The following is a 14682-nucleotide window of genomic DNA, read 5'->3' on the forward strand; positions in this document are numbered from 1 at the left end:
ATGCTAATCCTGTCAGTGCTGCCCTAGAAGATGACTTGAGAAAACGGAGTTGGGTTCCTGGCAACTCATTTTTGGGAATCTTCCAGGGCAACACAGCTTCCCATTCCTATACTTCTACCTTTTGAGTTGGTGGTATTTAGGCATTAGGGGATTATGTATATATTACCTGTTGTTCCTCTGGTACTGTAGTATTGCTAATGCTCAGGGGTACGTCTGTTTTTCTTATAATGGAGGATGATGTGTTTCCTCTTTCTCTCAACGCTACTCTGGAATATTCCCAGAAAATGAGGTACCAGGTACCTTACTCCGTTTTCAGGCAATGTGTATAGATCTATAATATTTATCTCAAAATAGTCTTGAAATGTTCTTACTAGTGCTCTACCATTTTTTATTCTTGTATTTCTTATACAGACTTCGATTTTTGTTTTCCACTAGTCGCTTTCTTATTCTGTAGGCATTTCCCCATCTGGTAAACAACCGCTGAAATAGCAGTTTGTTGTTTATTTCATTCAGTCATATCTGACCCATAGGCCACCCATAAACTGCTTGATAATAACAAGAAATGCTTATGATTTTGAGACTGCAGTTGTCAGGATGTTTCTGAACTACAAAAGGTTGATGGGGAGTTACCCAGGAGTTTACTGCAGAGGGAAATTTTGCTGGTCCTTATTCTTTACTCCCCTACAGAATGGAGAATTATTATTGTGTATTATACAGGATTTATATAGCGCCAACAGTTTGCGAAGCGCTTTACAAAATGAAGGTAGACATTACTGTTACAATACAATTTGGTACAAGAGGAAACTGAGGGCCCGGCTCATTAGAGCTTACAATCTAGAAGAAGCAAACTTACCCAAGTTGCCAGCCTCATGATAGCTCCAGGCAAAGGTTGTAGTCATGGGGAGAAATATCTGCCCATGTATAGATTTCCAGTGAGAGTAAGGAGCAGCAGGATACTACCATTGTGCTACACTACTAAGTGTGTATTGTGTAAATATGTCTGCCTCCATGTACCTCTGTAAATATAAACCACATATGTTGAAACTTAAGCTCATGCATATTGCTTAAACTGAATTTAATGTATTTTGCAATGCAACTACCTAAATTTGACTTGATATTCCCATAGTCACCTGTACAGTAGCTGTGGGAGGGTGAGGGGAAGTACTTGGCCAGTTAGGTGTACTACAAGCTGAAGGAACATGCTAACGGGAAGTGTGAGCAAAGAGATGAGCTTATCAGTCTGCTGCTCCTCTTTCACTATCCATTCACAGTTTGGGGACAGGGTGGTGACCTAGCTGGTCTGCCCTAACAACAACAGAGAAAAGTCAGGTCACCAGGTTGGTTTGGCTGTCTGTCTGAGCTGTGTAAATGCAGGACTAACAATGCAAATTGTTTGGCAGCTGAAAACCTTTCCCATATACTGTATGTATTTCAACAGTTTGCCTGCAGTTCTGGTTTAAACATATTTGAATTTTCATGGGTGATGTGCTTATTAGAGATACAGTAAAGCAGGCCATAGACGAGAAAACCAGCCGTTTTTTTTTTTTTTTTTAAAACGAAAAATCGGCCGTTCAGTCGGCCGACGTTACCACCATTGTTAGAAAAAAAAATCGGCTGATTTTCGTCCCATCTACGGCCGGCAAATATAATAGCGGTGTCCTTGCAGAGAGCTCCGCTATTATATTTGACATTTAAAAGTATAGCAAAGTTGCAACATTGTATCTATTTGTATCCATTTCGGATATAGATGTTTCTATTCGAATATAAATAGGTACAATGTTGCAACCGCTATACTTTTAAATGTCAAATATAATAGCGGAGCTCTCTGCAGGGACACCGCTATTATATTTGACATTTAAAAGTATAGCGGTTGCAACATTGTATCTATTTGTATCCGAATAGAAACATCTGTCTCCAAAATGGATACAAACAGATACAGATGTTCTTCTTTTTCTTTGTCGTCATCTTCTTTTTATTCTTTTCTTGCAAGTCACAGTTCATGCGCATTTTTTTAATCGGTAGAAAGATCGGCCGATTTGCCCATCATTGCAGTGAAAATCGGCTGATGGACAAAATCAGCCGTTTTTTTTCCAACATGACCGATTAAAAAAAATGTGTCAAAATCACAAAAAACGGCCGACCAATTCACCCACTAACGATCCGAAAATCGGCCGATTATTCTTTCGAATGAATTTTCAGCCGATTTTTTGACCCATCTATAGCCTGCTTAAAGCAGATATGGAAAAGATTCAAAAGGTTGTTGTCACTGCTGCAGACAGCTGTGTCAGAAAAACCTGGCTATTAAACAATGGCTGTCACCACTGAAAGTCTCCATTGGCAGCTAATCAGATTTCATTTCTGATCTGTCATAGAGACTAGAAGAACATGCCTAGCTGCTAGTAAGCCTCACAGAAAGCCCTTTGTTTGGACTCTTTTGGTCATGAGGCCCAGATTCACACTGTCACTTATGAGAAAGTTTTCTTGCCAGTCCCATTTATCTTCTTCATCCTTCATTTTTTGCAGCTTCTTTATGGAACAGAATAATCGGATATTCCAGACCCTCCTGGAGGTGGCGGCCAGTCAGGATAAGACTCTAACAGCTGATCATGCCCGCAGTATGGGCCTCGATCCGCAGGGTGACCGTAACTTTCTCCTGGACCTTCTGGAAGTTTATGGTTTTGACCTCATGTTGGTCATAGATAACCCCTGCTGTCCCTAACAATTACGTAGGACTCCGGTGAGCTGTCCGGTGCCTCTTATGTAAATACCTGGATGTATTAAGGCTGGGGAGGCCGGATGGAGAATTCACCCAGCAGGGGCAGAAGCAGAACTGGCAACTTCTTCTTATAAGATCGGTAATGATGGCGTTGTCAAGTCTTGGGGCTCATAGTTCCAGCTGTCAAAATGTGAACATTTTCTGAATATTGTTTACCAGGCTGCGACTCCCTTTATGTAGCTGGGTAAAGAGTAGGTTTGGCTGTGAGATTGCAGCCTAAATATTCATGAAGAACTGGTGATGTAGCAGAGATGTGACAATTTTAATTTTAAAAGGACCGCAAACATTTTCCATTCTTAGCACTAATGACGATTGCAAAGATTTTCACTTTTTACACTGGAACAAGCTACACCCAACAGTTTTAATCCAAAAGTGCAGTTAGGGCTACATTTGGGGGTATAAACTTGTCAAGTATTTGAAGTGTAAGCGTAATCGTAAACAAATGCAGCATAAATGACACTGCAACACTGGCCAGACTGCAGCATGTTGAGCTCTTGCGTTCTTCCTCCTCACCTAGGATCTTGGAATACAGAGAGGCAGGGTCTGTGACATTGAGTCAGCACATCCTGTGTTCTAGGTGGGCAGGAGCGGGATGCAAAGGATTCTGGGTGCCACGGGCTAGCCTTTTCTAAGCAGTTAGCATTTATGCTTCATGCGGTATTAGGTTACGTTTCCCTTTATGCAAATGCTTGAATAGTTTAAACCCTTGACAGTATTCATAGCAGCATTTGTCTTTTAAAATGGAGAGCCTGGGGGCCTGTATATACGTAGTGTTGTGGAAACATGCACAGCAATGCATGTTAAATGAATTTGTGCGTTAGGGTGCTATTTGTTTAAATGGCACCCTAACACACCTTACTGATGGACATTAATTGCAGTGAACTTATATGTGTTGTGGTATGCTGCCAGAAAATGGGATGCATGACTTTTATATGTTTTAGTATGACTGACTGCTAACACATTGAAGCAATGGGAAGCCATACAGCTTACATGGTGCTGTATTGCATGTCTGTCAGCAAGGTGCACGGAGCAGCCATTCAAATGAATAGCACCAAAGCATTTGATGTGTGTTGCGGTAAAGCACACATCGCCACAATGTTATAGCGTAATTGCATCCTGTGCATTAAAGGAGATCTCCATCAAATCATATCAGCTGCTGGAAGGCATAAACGTATCCCCAGTCCTCTTGTACACTAGTCTACAGGTCTTGCTTTTAGCAGTTCCTCCAGTTCTCAGGCTACCCTGGGTGTCAGAGGATTTCTGTAGGTCTGACCCCACTAGCTGATAGGGTAGTTAGAGGACAGTTGGACTAAGAAGCATTGTACTTTGTAATTCAGGACACGATAGGACAGCTGATGTTAGAATGTTTGCAGTTTTCTTTTCCACAGCTAATACGCTGTGGAGTGTTTCTTTTAAAATATTTGTTAACCTAAAAAAGCTAGGTTGCTTTATGCAAAAGAGCTCCTGTTGTCACCCTGTATAACTGATGTACTTCCTGCGCTACATTTAGCGGTCAAGTGTTAGGTATTCCCATCAAGTTTTGGGTACACTCTCCTTTTTGCCTTCAGAACAGGTCTTTGAGGCACAGTCAACAAACTTGTGGAAACCTTTCTTAGGATTTTAGCTGCATGTGTGTTGTGAATAGACATTAATAGGACATCAAATTACACGGCCTATTCTCCGCGTACTAAAAAGCCAGCTTAGTGTAGAGTTGTCACCTTTGTGATCAGATTTGCATCCCAGGTAGATCATCGTATCATGGGGTCAGGTCCATACTACCAGGGTTGGACTGGTCCATACCTCCCAGCTGTTCCAAAAGTTCTATCTACTGTATATTTCTTTTCTATGAGTTACCCTGCAGCATCCCGATTGGCTGACAGCTGCAAACACCCATTGACTTTTTACTGGTGGGGATGAAACTGTCATCCTTATTCATGCACAATGCAGGACCTGCAGTTCTGCATTGTGAAGACTCCAAGGACCTGCCCATAGCCTGGAGCATTGCCACATTCTGATTTATGAACCCTGAGAGGCTGTTGCAGTAAATGATCTCTGGTATGAGATAAGTGACAGAATTTATGAAGATTTGTCCAGGTCTGATACAATACAAAGTAATTGTAGCAAAGTTTGACATAATGTGATCTAAAAGTGGCTCTCCAGGCTCCCCCCCATAAAAAACATTTAAAGTCAGCAAGTACAAATACTGTTGTTGCTGACTTTTATTTTGGGGACACTTGCCTATCCAGGGATCCAACGATGTCCACACCCCAACCGATTCTTCAGTTTGCTTCGAATGCAGGTGCCAGCATCTTAAGCAAGGGAAACTGGTAGTGAAGTCTTGCAGCTTCAGAACTGGTTTCCTACTGCATATGAATTGTCCCAGAAGGCTGTGGGGGGGGGGGGGGGGGGTTGGAGCTACTTCTGGGTCATATCACAGTGGCGATCTGACACACAAAGTACCCTCTTCCCCCTCCCCTCCAAAAAGTGCCAAATGTGACAGTGGAGGGGGGAGAATGCAAACAAGCGGAACATCCCCTTTTGGGTGACGTTCCGCTTTTAGTCCACAATGAAAACCCTACAGCCACCATAAATTACTGTTGATATTTAAGCTCAATAGCTGTTCCTAAATAGAGGAGGAAAAAGCATTTTGTATTTTTTGGCATCCTTCGCATTCCTGTTACAAGGATTCTTCTGTTGATGCTGCAGATCAGCTTACTTCTACTCATTGAAGGGGAGGAGTACAGCTTGTTCACATTGGAAGGTTGACAAGGAGTGCACAATTTTATGTTTTTGTATGACTGACTACTAATGCGTAAAAAGAAAGTCACAAAAGACTTTTTTTTTTCTTAATTTTTTTTTATTATACTGTATCACTGTATACTGTATCAGTGACTGCCAGAGCCATGATAGGTGACCCTTGATGATGCAGATGGCAGCTCTATTGTGATGACCTCCCGTTCCTTCTCTGTATCATTACACTGTGAACTCGGGTGACGCAGTGACACCCCCATGATGCGCTGCCCTTAGTTTTTCAGGTTGAATGGCTCTGGGTGTCATTGAACCTGGAAGACTGGGGACATCTAGTGATGGAAAGGGATTACTGTGGGACACATCGCTGAATTGGCAGTGAAGCATTGCAGCTTACTGGGTGACCTTTAAAAAAAAAAAAAAAACACCATACAATTCTGCCTGGTAATTTTTACCAGGGGCTTGGAAAGCTCTTTTATATACATCAACCTTTCATTTTTATTTAGTGCTAATTTTAACAAATTCCAGAGGCTTGAAGGAAGTTGAGAAGCCAGTTTGTGGTATAAGAAGTCTGATTAGTCAGTTTTAACCATCTGAGTTTCATTGTACTGTTGACACTGCCCAAGATGGAACAGAGGTGGGACCACAAGGACCAAGCTACTTTGAGAACACTGTTAAAGACTTTTACTCTGTGCTGCGTCTCTGTGGAGTCCAGCCGCGAACCACTGAAGAATGACGTTCATGTAAATAATACGTGTAACTTAATTTGTAAAGAAGAGGAAATGAAAATATTGTTTGAAATGAACAGTTATGCTAATTTAATGAAAATGATAATATGTTTATGTGATGAAGGGAATCTATCACTCTGCACTTTTAAAGAGACCATTCCACAGTCCTCATTCAGTCAAATGCCTTTCTCTAAATCCTGTTGTACGCTACATAGTACACTCTGGCTGTGTCACTCCTTTACACTGCCTGCATTAAAGTAGATGTAAACCCTACCTGGATGACATTTGAATCAAAACAATTGCATTGTTCCCCTGGATCTGATAAACTGTTGTACAAATATTATGTTACATAACAATTACTACTTCCATCTTTTTTTTTTTTTAAAAGGCTTCTGCATTCAGAAAATATATAACGATCCATTTTATAATGTGGAAAAAATGGCTCCAGAGGGTGGTGGAGATTGAAAACCACTTTTCAAATAAATTACACTAACATGATAAAGGTCCTATAAGATTTTAGGTATTGGGTTTACATCTACTTTGTTACATTTGGCTATGTTTCACAATGCAGGCAACCCCCCCCCCACCCCGGACAAAACAAAATTTCAACTGATCTCGGATTCAACAACGTGCTGCATTGTCCAAACATTTTGTACAATGTGTACCTGTGTAGGAGCAAAGTGCATGTAAATGTATATATTTTTGTTTTACAAGCTCTCAGAAAATAGTATAAATGCAGGGTGTAGAAATGCATACAAACCCATGATTATGGATAGGTATCATCCTGTGATATAAGACATGTTTGAGAGCAGGCAGTTGGAATGAGCAAATACATCCTCAGGGTCCCTTTTATGATTGTATCCTAAGGTTAGATTTATAGAAAAGTGTGAAATGTCACTCCAGGGTGGAAACTGCCGCAATAGAATGTGACATGTCAGTGGTAAATGGGGGTGAGGTACATGTGGTTTGGCATTCTTCCATTGACAAGAGGGCCTGTCATGTAGGTTTTCCATCAAGGCGCATTTGTGAATGATTTAAATTTAAAGTATCACTCCCTTGGGAGACCTATATGTTCTGAATCTCTCATGATGCATCAAGTTGTTAGTGATTGTATAGAATCGTAAAACAAACAAAAAATGGGTTTGTACTTAGCTGCTTTGTGTTGTGGTTTTGCATAGAGCAGCTCTGATCCTTCTCTTCTTGGGTCCTCTGCTGGCACTCCTGGCCTCTCCCCTTGCCCAGTGCCCGCAGAGCTGCTTACTATGGAGGCACTTGTGTGGGCTCACTCCTGAGCCAGCTGTGTGTGTCCCTAAGACATACAGAGAATGGCCTGCCTCTGCTTCAATGGCTGTGATTGACAGAGTTGTGTCTGAGCCAATAAGAAGAGAGAGGGCCCCTGCTCTTGTGCACATCGCTGGATGGAGATTGGTCTCAGGTAAGTATAAGGTGGAAAGAGCTGCACTCTGAAAGTTTGGTTACCTTAATGCAGGAAGATAAAACACCTTCAGGCTTTAGAACTACTTTAACTTGGGGATTAGATTGGTGGTTTCAGGTGTTTTATTCTCCTAGCGATGGAAGCACCAATACAAATCAGCAAATTCGAGTCAAAATTGTGCACCTCCCTTGTGCGGATGTGGCCTGATTGAGTACTTTATCAAAGAGGAAAAACATTCATCCAGTTGCATTGCCTAGTGTACAATGGAGGGACTTTATTTTTACTCAGTAAGTCTGCAGCTCAGTCAGTGAGCCCCCTCACCCCCCAGCTAAAAAAAAAAAAAAAAAAGTCTGCCTTATGTCTGTCTGAGCACATCTAACACTGATGCCTGAAAAATGACACTATCAAAGCTGATATGAAGCATCCAGGGAGGCTGCTGGTGGGCTTGTGCTGTAAACTGGTCATTTGTCTTTTCTTTTATGCTGTAGCCATTGTAAGCACACCTGCTATAAGCCTGAGCTGAAATGGGGAGAATTCAGTATAGAGAAGGATTTGGGGGTTTCCAGGCAGCACAATTTGAAAAATACATTGTAGGATATTTCAGTTGGATTTATGGACTGAGCTGAAAAAAATATGTATGCAGCCCGCAGGCAAACCTATTCTGTTCTCAGTAAAAATGAGGGAATATGCCTTAAAGTGAATGACATACATAGGCTGCCATTGCTGAGCTTTTCCTGAAAAATGAGCGTCATCATGCGGTCATGTTGATCCTCTGGCATCAATACCTGAACAGTATGTGGATTGGAACTCTTGGTTATTTTAATGCAAGTGTTTGAGAGTCAGTTTCCCAACAAGAACATCAACAAATTAGCAGTTGGTGCTGGCAGTGCCCACATTCTTATAGGTTTCCTTGAAGCCTGCAGGAACCCATCCGTATTAGAAACAAATGTTGCTAATTTCTTTTTTTTATCTTTTGTATGCTCTCTTGTTTTTCTTAGGTGAATGTTTCCAATCAATGTTGATAATATACCGGTTTCATGCGGGAACATTCTTTCCTGAACTTGAGTTAAGAACTGTAATGCAATTCTGCAGACATGCAGTAGCCCACCCATCCCGCACAGAGCCCAGCCCCTGATTCTGCTTCTTGTGGGCAACTGGAATTGTTGAAGCAAAGAAACCTCGAGCAGGCATCAGATTTCATTTGTCAGGCTAATGGCTAGTGAATTTTGAGTGGTTTCTTAAAGTAGATATTGGATCTAAACTTTTTTTTTTTTAATTTTTTTTTTTTTTTTTTTTTAGAAGGGGAGGGTTAAAACTGCCATTTATTGGTTTTTTTATTTTTTTCTCCCCCTTTCCTCTTCCTTTCTGTTATGGAGGCAGAAAGTGGGTGGATATATTTCTGTTGTGAGGGAAATACCCTCTGTGCTAATGCAAACATAACATTTTAGATTTACACTGCCTTTCATTACTGGTGTCAGTGGTGATCAGGATAGCTAGAGGGGGAGTTCTTCCAGGGGAGACACAGGCAACAATAAAAACTTAGCAGTGCTTCTAACCCCTCACCACTCTATTCAAATTTAAAGTATATTTTAGGGCAAAACCTTTTTTTTTTTTAAAGTGTTACTAAACCCACAACAGTAAAATCAGTCTGTATATGCAGTAAAGCATGCTTGTTATACTCACTGTGGAACCCAAGGGGTTAATCCTCTGCTTTCTGTAAAAATGCTGTTTGATCCTGACTTCTCTGATCCTCCCCTTTTTCCCATGTCTACCTCTTATCTCCTGATAAAACATATTGTGTGGAGTCCCTCTGCACATGCTGTTTGGTGTGTATTGCTAGAGAGGTTTTTGGGTTTTTTTTTGTGTGATTAACATGGGCCCAACTCGCACTGCCCAGAGGTTAGGGGTTCTATATCCTCCTAGAGAAAACGGCTACAAGCTTTAACCAATGCTCAGCTGGACACTGATAGAAGTCACAAGACTGCTGATGAGAAAAGGTATTTAGCGGTTTATATTTACTAAAATAATTGGATTTCCATATTCTGTGTACTGTGGGAGAATAGATATAGTGAATGCAGAGTCCAGGGTTTAGTAACACTTTAAGGCATACTATATGGCTGATGTTACCACAGCTCCTTGGTCCACCTTCTTTCTTGAATTGGGGAAGCCAGTCTCTAAGTTTAGATATAGCAACTTAAAAAGCCACTATCTTTATCATACAGCTCAGGACACAGCCTGGATATTCATAAACCCTGGGTTCTATGCTGGTTCCTTGAGGTGATTGGACAGGGCAAAGCTTTTGGACACATGCACCTTTGCCCTTAGTGCAATGCTTGCAGTGATGGGTGAAGCCTGGAGCCATGCAGGGATGTGGAAAGGTAAGACAGGTTTGTCTTGTATTTGGATGGGTACTGTAGCTCTATAGCAAGTATGAAACTTAATATAACTACTTTTAGTGTCTCCTGAATAGTCTTCATTTTGAGATTAAAACTATCTTGAAACTGGGAATTATGTTTACATTATTTACTTATGGAGTATGTAAGCATTCAAACTTGGCAGTACAACGTCCACTCTTCGTAGCTTGGTTTTCAGTGGATGACTATGTGTTACATCTTAGTACAGCTTGCACTCGTACTACCATCTTCTGCCCAGAACCCTTAAAAGGTACACAAAATACTTCTTTCTGCCCGTTTTACCATGATGACTTTGCTGCATTGCTGTGTATCCTCAGGATTCCTTTACTTATTGTGCACCCCACAGGGACATACTCTCACTAACAGCAATATTGGAAACCAGGTGCAAGGGAATCATGACAAAAGCTCAGGCAAACTATCGCTTTGCCAATGGCCTGAAAGCACTCAAACCACCCAGAGCAGCAGTGCTTCTCCCGTTCCGGAGCATGGCTCTATTTTATTTTGGTGTCTGCAGCAGATTCTAGGTCTATCTCAGGCACACCTGACCAAGGCCGATTTCTCTTTTTTTGTCAACATTTCTCAGACAACCAAATGACCAGAATTCAGTTGTCCCTGTCTCAAGCCAAAAGAGTGCTAGGCTGCTCCATCTTCTCTAATGTTTTCTAGGTCTACCTCTAAGGGAAATAAAGACAACCCAGGGGTGATGTTAGAGGAGGCTGAAGATTTATCACCTCTATCCTCTCGATGCTCAATTCTGCTGTACGCAAAATCCTTCAAGCCGCACTTGATTCTCCTTAGTCTCGCTATATCCCTATGGGTACTAACAGACCTGCAAAGTCTAAAATTGACACTTCTCATTGAATGGGCAATGTAGGACACTTTTTTCTCAAAACAGATTTTCAGTCCTCCAATACTCCTGAGCTATAGCCAGTGAAAAAGTATTCACCAAAAAAGTAATAGCAGCCATGCTTGCTCAGTTTTAAACAAACCTCTTACTGTTCCCATGGACCATATTCCTTAATTTAAGGGTTCTGCAGCCAGTAAGTCTGAGATGCTCTTAAAGGCTCTCCTTACCCTTGTAGTTCTAGCCCTGCAACCACCTATTGTTACAATGTTTGTTGGTCAAACCACAGCTAATTGGACTAGGGCAATGCCACTCAACAATCCTCTTTCAGGACCATTTTCTGGCAGGAACAGTTACAAACATTGCTTTCTAACTAACTTTTCTGTGTTCATGCCCTAGAATGCAAATTTCCAGAATAGCTCTCATATCTGTCCATATGTGTAGAACCTTATGGCTAAAAGCCTGTTCAGCTGAGCTGCCTGTAAATGATGCACTCGTACATCCTTTGAAGGAAGGGGGCTATTTCAGGAGGTTCTAGACAAATTTATAAAATATGGATAAAAGGTCCTTCTCCCACAGCAGAAGACTGCAAACCTCCACTCTTCAGGGGCATCACACTTGTTATCAGCTGTGTCTAAAAGCTTTGCCAGTGTACTCACCTGAAGGTAGCAGCCTATAACCTTAGGTCTGTAGATATCCAGCCTGTCTTATACTGTAATCCAAGATATGAAAATTACAGGTGATTTGCAATACCTTTTTTGATAATGTGCATTGATGTCATTAGTTCTTAGGCAACCACAACACGCAGCAAATGCAGTTTCATGAAAACATATGCAGTTGGACCAAAGTGACCCAAGTTGTGACTAAAATATTCAAACTTGATTTTTATTCTTTGAAACAGTAGCAACGAGCTTTAGAGCATGATTAAAAAAATGTCAACAATTGTGCTGATCCCATTATCCAGTGAAATGCTAGGTTTAATATTCTAATTTGCACTGAAGATTAATCCTGAGATCTGACTGGATGCTAGAACAAAAACTCCACCAATTCCCCCACCCCCCGCCTCTGGTGTACGCATGCACACGTGTGCTCTCAAGGACTTTATGGTGAAACGTGTTTATAGAGGAGAGGTTTTCTCATTTACATTCCTAATGCAAGATGAGAAAAAGATCAGATATGTTCTATATGCTGTAAAGTATTTAAATGGTTATTTTTCTATGAAGTGCCCAAGCTCAAGGGAGACTGGATCTTATTTGGTGTATGAAAGCATTGACTGTTGTATGTATATATTATATATGTAATTCTATAATGTGCCTAGTCTGAAGCTGTACAGGAAAGTAAACCAGGTTGCACAGGGTAATGCTGCCTACAGATGGATGTTAATAAAGTGGGGCCTGTATCCGGTATGGAGTTACTGCTTTGTGGATGGATTTCTTTATAGATTGAGGGAACAGTGAGGTGTAGTCACAGCTGTGCCCACCCTCTAAGGTTGGTGCTTGGGCAGGTACACAGCTTTAGAGGCTAGAGAAGAAAACACACACTACACAGGGTCTGAGCTGCAGTTGCTCAAGTTCATGAATACCTGATTAGGAAGATTACTTTTAGTGTACACAATCTACAAACCTTCTAATATAATCCTATACAGTATGTCATGGCTGTTCCCATAGCAATGAAATGTTTTGTGCCTATGCTGTTCACAGGATTAAAGACCTTGCATACTAAAAAAAAAAAAAAACACACAAACAAAAAAAACCCCAGTATGTACTGGATTTCGATTAGTCAGCGGGACCCAGGAGAAGGCCCAGCTCTATCAACTTTGCCTTCATGAAGTGGCTGAAATCTGGGGTGTGAGGTTTTTTTTCTTTACTAATTTCCTCAAAATGTTTTCAATTTAAATGGATACTATCATTTTGTCTATCTAAGCAGTGCCTCTTGATGGCCTACCTGTCCCAAAGTGTCTACTCTGCTGACTTTCAACCTTCTCGCTCTGTTTGGAGTCATCCTGCCCTCGCTTTAGAAGGGAAGGTCTTTGAAGTATCTGCTAGACTTGAGTGGCCAATTGCCATTCCCGAATGTTGTCACATGGGGTAATCAAAGTTTCAACATGTTAATATTTCTTTCCCCAAGTCATCTATAGGAAGCACTGATTGTAACAGAGGTAGACTTATATCAAATAAGGTGTCCCTTGAGCCCGGGTTCCCACTGATGCGGTGCAGAATTCGCATCGGTTTCTTGTGTGATTTCCGCACTGCATTATAATTGCACCCCATTCATACTAACTGCTGTGGGTGTGTATTTTAAGTTAACACCCCGAGATCAGTTCACAAAATGTGGTGCGATGTGCAGAATCGGATTGTATGGATGTGAACAACCATGCAATCCGATTCTGGTGCGGACTAAAAAAGGGTCCTGCACTTTTTTTGATGTGGATGCAGTGCGATTTGAGCCATACAAAATGTATGGCTCAAATTGCACTGCACAGAAATTGCATGTGATTTGCACAGGAATGCAGTGTGGTTCCTGTACAAATTACATGTGACGTGCCGCACCACAAGTGTGAACCTGGGCTGAATCCTAACCTCTATTGCGGGTTAATAATTGGCTGAGAGGGTTGGGCTTCAGTTACAGTCATATTAAACCCTAAAGCAAATATTTATTATATTGCAGCTTACCAATTCTTCGATGTAATGGCTGCATTCATTTTCTTTGCCTTATTTTTACCTGGTGATCTGGCCCACTAAGTTTGCTTTTCGAAAGATGTAGCAGGGAGGATAAACCATGTACCACTGCCAGGAGTGCTTACAATGATCAGCTTTTATTTATGTAAAAACCTATATCCCAAAAGGAAAAAAAAACCTGTTTGCTGTAATGTCTTACAAGGTTTGAGCTGGAGTTTGGCTTCAATTTGTTAGTGTATCTAAATTTAATAACATCTAAAACTTCCACCTGATTAACAATGCTGCTGTTCAAAATGCTCCTTGTGCGTCTTCATCCAGAGTGGGGGCTCTCTAATACAGGAGGGTGGTACTAGTCACATCACCAGGTAAAAACAGAGGGTGGAAAAAAGTCTTACACAAATGCAGCCACCATATCTAATGATTGGTAATCTACACTCTGACATATTTGGTTTTTGGGTTTATTAATAGCAAGGATTCCTGTTTCTATAGCCTCCAACTTTTTTTCATCTGTAATTTTCCTGTTGTATACACACTATTTAATCACATTTGTTTTTACATTGCCTGTAAGAGCTGACAGTCAGAATGGAAACCGATATAGCCAATATTACAGATGTGTTACTTTCACTTACACAGAAATTTAGATTTCAAGACAAAATTATATGCAGAGTATATTCTGTGTGAAATGGTATTCTTCCTCCACTAATTTGAAATCTACCACAAGCAGGTTTTTTTTTTTTGTTAGAAATGTGTGTAAAGTGGTCCTTCTAAAACTAGGATTTCTGTAGATGGAGACATAACTGTAGATTGATGTAACACTGCTCAGATAAAGAGTTGGTGGAACAGCCCCTCCTTGTGGCCAAAGATTATAGCTGCTGGTGTTCTATTCAGACACTATATTGTAGCACAGATTCATAGTTAGGACTGTTTGCCTTCTGTCTGACTGTTCAGGTATGGTGTATTGGGTACAGGCTATAACTGTCAGAAAGAAACCAGCAACCACTTAGCAATACAGGAAGGAATACACTGTGTTTGAACAATAAAATCATATTGACTCAAAAC

The 14682-nt window shown here is 41.0% G+C and overlaps 1 protein-coding gene across 3 annotated transcripts in view; it reads left to right on the plus strand.

Annotated features, from left to right (window-relative positions):
- Window positions 1-14682, plus strand: part of DENND11 (DENN domain containing 11) — a 167300-nt gene that overhangs the window by 47171 nt on the left and 105447 nt on the right. Inside the window, exon 9 of one of the 3 annotated variants that reach the window (XM_089680698.1) lies at window positions 2524-14681. The exons of the other annotated variants lie outside the window; for them this stretch is intronic. Within the exon in view, the coding sequence (XP_089536824.1) occupies window positions 2524-2719 (196 nt within the window). The 3' untranslated portion in view covers window positions 2720-14681. Of the gene's footprint in view, window positions 1-2523; window position 14682 lie in introns of those variants that run through there. 3 annotated transcript variants of the gene reach the window in all.

Source organism: Staurois parvus, unplaced genomic scaffold (genome assembly GCF_062004578.1).
Source record: "Staurois parvus isolate SC_StPar_1 unplaced genomic scaffold, SC_StPar_1.0 ptg000249l, whole genome shotgun sequence".
Classification (NCBI taxonomy): Eukaryota; Metazoa; Chordata; class Amphibia; order Anura; family Ranidae; genus Staurois; species Staurois parvus.